This window comes from Amblyomma americanum, chromosome 11 (assembly GCF_052857255.1).
Source record: "Amblyomma americanum isolate KBUSLIRL-KWMA chromosome 11, ASM5285725v1, whole genome shotgun sequence".
Classification (NCBI taxonomy): Eukaryota; Metazoa; Arthropoda; class Arachnida; order Ixodida; family Ixodidae; genus Amblyomma; species Amblyomma americanum.
In genome coordinates this window covers 61,225,880-61,233,845 of record NC_135507.1, presented here as the reverse complement: position 1 = coordinate 61,233,845, position 7,966 = coordinate 61,225,880, and the positions used below count along the sequence as shown (strand labels likewise).

Below are 7,966 nucleotides of genomic sequence, written 5' to 3'. Positions count from 1 at the left end.
TCCATGGCAATCTCTGTGCGTGACCAGGTCGAGTTTCGAGGACTTCAGTGCACTTCCCGGATCAGCGTCCGCGCGCTTTATACCGGTGTGTGGACGATGTGGTTGATTGGGCAATTGTAGAACGGTAGAATTCGTGCTGAGGTGCCTTTGTCGGGCTAATAGTGTGTAATTAGCCCGATAAGTAAAGGTTTGGTTAAGAAACACTGGAAAAATGCAAGCGGAAAACAAATAATAACATATGAGCAGTGTGACGTTATCGGTGTTACGTCGATTTCGCAAGGCTCAGTCATACAGTCCGAGTTATCTCCGTCGCCACAAGAACGCTTGATAACGCGGGACCGGAAAGCGAACGGTGCTCTCTACTTAAACGCTTGCTGCGGCGTACTCCAGCCCTTCGACACCCACACGCACACTTACTGTTGCCTGCAGAAGTAAGGTCTCCTCCAGGACGCCGAGGTGATGGACCGCATGTGTACAGACGGTCCCCAGGAGGCAGGTAGAGAAGGTGAGTTTTTGCGCTTGCACTCTACTGAGCTTCTCTCCTGTATCCGCTCAGACGGTCGTCTTGCTCACAGGTGGGGAAAATTAAGTCTGCATCATTAGCTTAGTGTTTGGAGGACCTCCGGGTCAACTAGCTGCTCCGTGGACGTGTGAAACCCTTTCAAAAATGGTCTATTGACAGACTTCTTATCGCCTCTATTTCCTTCCTATATATATTTCTTTTCGTCTATTGATAGTCTATATTATGACTGTCTATATGCAAAAGTTTACTAAAAGTGTATGGCCATAAATATATAGATTGTCTACAGACTGTCTATAGGATTTGTATTGTCTATATACTGTTATCTATGGTTTCCCAAAGAGAGTCTATAGACTCAATAGGCAGAAGTCTATGGACAGTCTATAACTGTCTGAAAATGTTTTTGTAATGGAAGAGCGAATCAGAGACTGTCATGACGGAAAACGACCGCCTCTTTGACGGCGCATGAAAAATCAGGGCTGCTTGAGAAGCGCATGCAGCAACGTGCGATTTTGTGATGGTGATGCGGACGGGGACCTTTTTGTCGCGAAGTTCGAACATTCTCCCCCGCCAGACAGATCGCGTATAGGTAGCCTCAATGGGCCACAAATGTTGCATGAGACGCTTCAAAGGCTATCATATGGTAGTGGTGAAAACTTTTCTGTCACGACCGCAGTGTAGTTTGTATATCCGAACTAGTCCACATAGGCCACTGTTTGTTTCCCGCGGGAGAGTACAACTCTGCCAGGCTCTAAGGGGTTCAAGTTAATTCTTCGTCTAGCTGGGAAAATGTTTATTTGATCTGGGTTTACGATGTGACGGGACCCTGAGAATTCGGTTCTAGTGATGAGGAAGGCGACAGCATTCTTGTATTGGTCTACAGGGATTAAGGGGCATTTCATGTTCAAATAGTTTAGACCGCGTCTTACGAGACTACGCACAACCATGCATTAGTTGATCTAATTACCGCAATTCCTTCAGGGACCCGCGTGAGGGTGTCACGAACGCCTCCGTGGAAGACTGGAGTACGCTCGTCGGACTTTGAGCGAATTGCAAGGCGAGTCCTTCAGAAGCAGCCCAAGATAGCGGGCTCGATGCGCTTCGTCGATACCCTGCGCTCTTTTCGGGACTCGGAATAGGCTGCCATTTTCGAAAATCAAGCTTCTTTTAAGAGTCATCAAAAAGTCTTGTGTATTATTACTGTGCACTGTTCTCTTACCAGTCAAGGCGTTTTTGTTCGCTCATTATTTTTACTTTTCGTGACGTTTGTACTTTGTTTTATATGTTGTGTACTGTTTGTGTTTGTGTTATGTGTAACGGTACATCGTAGGACTAAGTGGTTGCTAGGGATTAGTGAAAAGGAGTAGCCGGAGCCACTAGGCAGCACTAACCTCTCTTTTAGTGATCATGTAAGTAAAAAGTTTCCTTTATATAATAGAGTTTGCCTCTGCTTCCAAATTGTGCTTTTGTTTGAGACGGATCATGCAGTTTTTAACGTTCTGAAATCTTCAGATGAAAGCTTCCTTTCTGATATTCTCCGAGCATGTATGTACGCTGCAGTCGTGCTCTGGTTCAGATGAAGCTCCGAGGGCAATTACACTGCCGCAGTGAATCATATCGTCTGAGAAGAGCAGCGCGCCGTCTACGGTCCATCTTAGTCTTGTTTCCAAGGCCGTGATCTTTGTGCAACAGGACAAGGAGCCCGTTGACGCGTTTTCCCACCATTGGTATTGTGTGGCTGTCACGCTTAATCAGGCGGCGGTTTTTCGAGCAAAAATGTTTGGCCCACACAAGTGAGGGACAGATTTCATTCTGAACTGTGTGAGCTATAACGGTCTTGCCAGCAGCGATTTGCTCCGACCGTTGTTCGCGAACCGTGGTTTTCGCGAACAACCGTGGTTTTCGCGTGGTTCGCGAACCGTGGAACAGTGGTTTTCAATAACCGTTGTTCGCAGCGGCTCTTCTATCGCTTTGTTACAAGTGGCTAGCGATTAAGCATACCCCTTCAGGGTAATGTTTCGTTTACGGATTAAACTCGGCCCTTCACGATATCCCAGTAATAGTAAGAACCAGGAAGGATGCTTACCTGGTCACATGAGAGATCTGGAGTTGAAATGGTACTTGCGTCCACACGCACTCGACGTTGGGCAAAGCAATGCACTACTCTCTTAACTACTGTCTAGATACTGAATTTCCGCACCGCGACAAGTATAGGCGTTTGGTTACTTAATTTTATTCATTTTACATTACTGCCGGCTATACAGGTCCGAGCTGGAGGGGAACGAAAGATAAACACACAAAGCGTGCACAACAAAGTTAAATTAAAAAGACGACCGTTCAGTGAACGATACCAATATGTACTGAGCATCGTTGAATAGAAACACCATTGAGTTTCTAATGAAGGAAACATTTCTGTAGAGCCTGCTCTGTGTTGAGAGAGCGAAAAATGAATCCAGGAAGCTAGATCTAATCGCATAATTCGTGAGGAAAGAAACCGGGCTTAAATGTATTTTCTTTAGCAAAAAGTGCTTGTTGAGAGTCCATACAGCATGTTGCCAATCCCAATCTGTAGTGCCTTAGTACTGTCATACTTGAGAACTTGAGAAGACTCGGTGCTAGTTGAAGTTCCGGTCTAGCTTATGCCATGCTAAAGTGCTGTTTGGTACGGAAACCTTTAGAAAAAATATTTCGTAATATTTCAGAAATGCACAGATTCATTGTCAGTGCCACGTTCCCCTTCGTTTTCTCCTTAATGTTCACCTTCATAATTTCATGTTCTCAAGCCTATTGGCATGCTGAGCGTACTCCGAAAGAAATGGCTACCCGTTCTAAAATTTACGTTTGAGGGTTTCCTATGCATTAGAAGTCAAATGCTGCTGCAGGAGTGTGTCTGCGTCGCCAGTGTTGCTAAGCAGTTATGGTGAAAATGAAACTTGGTTTTTGAGGAAAAGGAATGACGCAGTAACAGTCTCAGATAACTCAGTGGACACCCGAACCGCACCGTAAGGGAAGGGATAAAGCAGGGAGCGAAAGAAGGGATGAAGAGAGGTGCCGTAGCGGAAGTCTGCGAATGAAATTTCGGCCACCTGGAGATATTTAACGTGCACTTACATCTCACAGCGCGCGGCGTCTTTTTTCGTCTCGCCTCCATCGAAACGCGGCCGCCGCGGTCGGGTTCGATTCATTAAAAACGGCTACGTCCTCCAATACCTCATGAAACAAACTCCCGCATTATTTTAAAATTTTAATCGTCTAATATGTCTTCCAATTTATTTTCATACAGAAGTAGACGGCAATGAGTTCAAGGCTTCGATATCTTACTTTGCGTCTCTGGTGGGGGAGCTTATTGGAATAGAGCTGTTGGAACTCTGAGTGGTAATGCAAAAATTATTCCTGTTCTCGGTATATATCTCAAATGAAACTGACAGGCATTTTTGAGGAGCACACAATCTGTAATGCCTGCCGTGCTTTGTCAGAAGTTCAATTTCGAATGTTTAGCCCAACACGAATCTTCATTTCGCGACTGGCCTATGACACTTTCGACGTTACGCACTGTAACATCCTATAGCTCCTAAAGAACCTAAAGAAAGCCGAAAACAGAACACTGTCACATTCGAATGAATTTGGAACATATTCTGTAGAGAATCATTTCATGTATTTTTATTTGGTCGTGACAATGACCCTTTAGAAACTATCAGAAGCTAGGAAAGCAAATGACCAATTACAGGCGCTGTAGTTCAAGAGGCAGCGCTGCACTGCCCTCGTTAAAATGGTTTATAGACTCTCTACAGACTTCTTATAAACTACATTGCCTTCCTATGGATATTTCCTTTCGTCTATTCATAGTCTATACACTGTGTTTAGAAAGAAGTCCGCTAAAAGTGTATAGTCATAGCAGGAGGAGGCGGAGGAAAAAGAGGTAAGGCAGGGAGGTTAACCGGAAGAATAATCGGTTTGTTTCCCTGTACGAGGGAAAGGGGCCAGGGAGTAAAAAATAGATTGCATATAGGCTGTGTATAGGACTTGTGTAGTCTACAGACTAGCCTATAGACTATGGACACTGTAGACTCTATAGACTGTCTAAAGAAATTTTATAAGGGCTAGCCCCGCTACAGCCACTGCATTCACTTTGTCCTAGCCAAATAGGCTGTGCGCTCTTCTCCCATTGTTCTCGCATTTTCCTGCAGTTTTTTTCGCCCAGACCGGAGCATCGCCGATATACCTTCTCAGGCATTAGTAACCTGTCCTCGCTCTTAGACATGTGTTGGCGCGGCGCTCTAAACACAAATACGCCTATATGACAGTAAAAAGAGAGTAAGCTGCATTCTAGCGCACTCTCTATATAAAAACTATTACTATAGAACAGCTTACTCTTCTTTTTACACCTTTCTACTTAGAGTGTGGAGCCGGCCTACAACTGCGTCATAAGCACCGGTGTGCTTTTGAAAGGAATTGGTAGCGTGGTGTCGTTTTTTCCTCTGCGACAGGCGTGACGTGATCCCGCACAGCTTACGTCACTTGCAGGCATTTAAATGTCATAAAAGCGAAATAAATACTCAGAAAATACAACAATCTCAGTCACAGAGAAATTCTCCTTTCATCTATGATACTTTCTTTACTGTGATGTTGGCTATGGAAACCACGGTTATCAAGTAAAGAACTTTTTATCTTGCTATAAATTTCTTCTGGATGAAGTGGAGCGGCACTTCGAGCACTGATTTAGATCTCAATATAAATGAAAAATAGTGATTTATAAAGATTGGTCACTCTGAACTAAGAAGAATAAAACAGTCCGCAAAAGCAATATTTGGTGCGCAATGCTATCCAAACCGCGATTCGGCAATGGCGGAGGCAAATGAACGAGAGCGAATAGTTTTTTTCGCAGTCTTTCTATATCTCCATTTTTTTAATATTTAATGTCTACCTACGTGATCCCGCATTATAAGTCCTTGTTTTTCGATTGGAATTCAAGCCGAAATTACCGTTTTACTGTGTGTTACACTGAATCCATAGTATCGAGGTCTATTAATAATGTCAGAGATTGTTGCTTTTATTGGGGCAGGTATTTTTTAAAACGGAGCTTCTTCATAACAATATTTTACCCACCTTCTTTGGGTTTTTATGCCTTAATTCACCAAACTTACCCTCTTTGAGAATTTGAGGAGATCCATATCGGTGTCCGGTTAGCAAACACATGCACAGTTCTGCCTTTTTCTCCACTGCAGACACTTGTCGTGGAAGATAAGGTACGTGCAGTTCAAGTAAACAGATACGTTGGAGCCACTTCAAGATAAGCTCATGGGGCTAAGTTCCTGTTTGGTCTGAAGCAAACCTTTCTCCGCAATTTCTATCGCAAAGCTACGGCTGTGCACTCTGTGAAACAGTAATCTAACCCATTTCCCTGCACTCTGCAAGTATATGCGGCTTTTTCCTCGTGTCGATGCAGAAAGCTTCAATAAAACTTTGCCGGATAAAAATGCCATGTGATTTCCCTCTGGCTTCTGAATCACGTACCAAAAATGTGTAAGCAGCGTGATGGTTAATATGCTGTTTTTCAAGCGGGTCAAAGAGAAAACAAAGTAAATTTAATAATGGTCGTGATGCTGCCACCGCAACCGCGACATTGCTTGCACAAGTGAAATAATGCCGTGGCCATAGTTTGTTTTGTCCGAGTGATTGGCTCGATAACGCACGACGGGGAAAAGATACGACACCTGCTTAAACGCATAGCTTGGCAGTGGGGGTTGTCCGTGTTAGACGCACGTAGCCGTGCCCGAGGCAAGGAGGTCTCCCGCTACACACCCCCAATAAACGATGGACATCTGCGCCGACGGTGCCCAAGAGAAAGGTAGGAAAAGGTGGTCTAATGGCACTCATAAGAGGATCTTTTCGCCTCTTTTTTACTTAATGCTCGTCAGTATCAAGTCGGACCCGCATGATGCGTTTTTAGCGCGTGAAAACGCGGCCTCACCACTCTGCTAGTGCCATTTGTTCTTCCGTTGTGGAATGATGAAAAGTTCTGATGTTTTCTGGAGAACATGTGAGTCCATATCATTGTGCATACGTTTGGACAGTCGTTGGCGCCGCTTGCAGGGCATTTTCAATTGTGACACTGTTGGCCGTCGTGGTTCATATTTCAATGTTGTCTGCGTACAACGCACGACCGATTCCCGGAATCTGTTTTAGTTTGGTGGGGAGATCGATCACTGATATATTGGAGAGATAGGGAGAGAGCATCGCTCTGCGGGGTCCCTCTTGTTCCCACCTGCACTCCATGAGTGTACTGCGTTGCGATGTTGATTCGCAGTTCCCTTTCAGTGCTGAAGGTGACGATGTGCAGCTAATCTTGTACTGCGAAATGCCTTACGACATGGCGCTCTGTTGCCAACCTGATCTCACGCTGTAAAACCTCGCTGTCATCATCATAATCACAGTTAAATTTTATGTCTTGATTATGATCAACACCATCGTCATTATGAACAAAAATGTTTGATCTGTAGAAAGCGAGGGCGATACAGAAGGACGGAAAGACAGGAAGGTTAACGAGGCTATGCCCAGTAGGCTACCCTACATCTGGAGAGGGGAACAAAGGGGAAAAAAAGGAAAAGAGCGGCAGCGAAATGAGTTTTTCACGAGTACATCGACCACTACGACAAGGAGGCAGAGGGCGCACACTTAAAGCTCAAAGTTATAGTCGGGAACTCAAACCAGGGTCCTTTAAGAACTTCAGGAGTGCCTTCACAGCTTTCCTTTGTGATGAAGGTTTAGACCATGGCGCCTTGATCTTGGTTTCTGTAAGAGGACAAGAATTTTAACTTATCATTTTACTTGCCGCTTTATAAATACGTGTTTGCTTCTTAAAATTTTTCTCATCCTTCATCACTATCTAAATGATGATGTTTTATTGCTTTTAAAGTGGTATTTAACTTTTTATTCTTGTAGTGCGTTGAAGGTTAAGTGCACTTTTCATCCGATGACCGATGATTGGCGCTCTGTGCCGGCGCCTTTCGCTATGACCCTTTTCTTCCCCTCTGCCCAACGTCGCGCCAGCACGTTTCTTTAGCTTTTCTGCAGTACAAGTTATTTCTTGACGCACCATTTTTAGCATTCTATTTTTGCATCTCCTCTATTCACCCAGTTTTCCGGCTGATCAGAAAATCTAGCCTGGCACAACGTGTTGTGCCCTCTCTATGCCTTGCTTTATATCCCTACATTTTTTCTTCCATCAAGAAAGAGTACACACATACCTCAGCCGTGTATCAATAGATTAAGAAAGGGGAGCTGTTTGAGCAAACTCATAATGTATACGCCAATTCTCGCTGAAATTCGCGATTTAGGCAAGCTACTTAAGCGCTGTATTTTCTTTTTACAGCCAGAAACACTTCTGCTGTAGCGGAAAGCACCTGAAAGTCACCAAAAAGCTGTCGCGGATAGTAATAGCAGTTT

At 44.3% G+C, this 7,966-nt stretch overlaps 1 protein-coding gene across 2 annotated transcripts in view; it reads left to right on the top strand.

Moving 5' to 3' along the window:
- The first annotated feature begins 355 nt into the window (after positions 1-355).
- The window catches only part of LOC144109908 (caspase-7-like), a 63,324-nt gene continuing 55,713 nt past the window's right edge, over positions 356-7,966 (top strand). The window contains exon 1 of one of the 2 annotated variants that reach the window (XM_077642676.1): positions 356-505. In XM_077642676.1, coding sequence (XP_077498802.1) covers positions 460-505 — 46 coding nt within the window. In that variant the 5' untranslated portion in view covers positions 356-459. Of the gene's footprint in view, positions 506-6,249; positions 6,369-7,966 lie in introns of those variants that run through there. The other variant, XM_077642677.1, reaches the window with a different exon arrangement.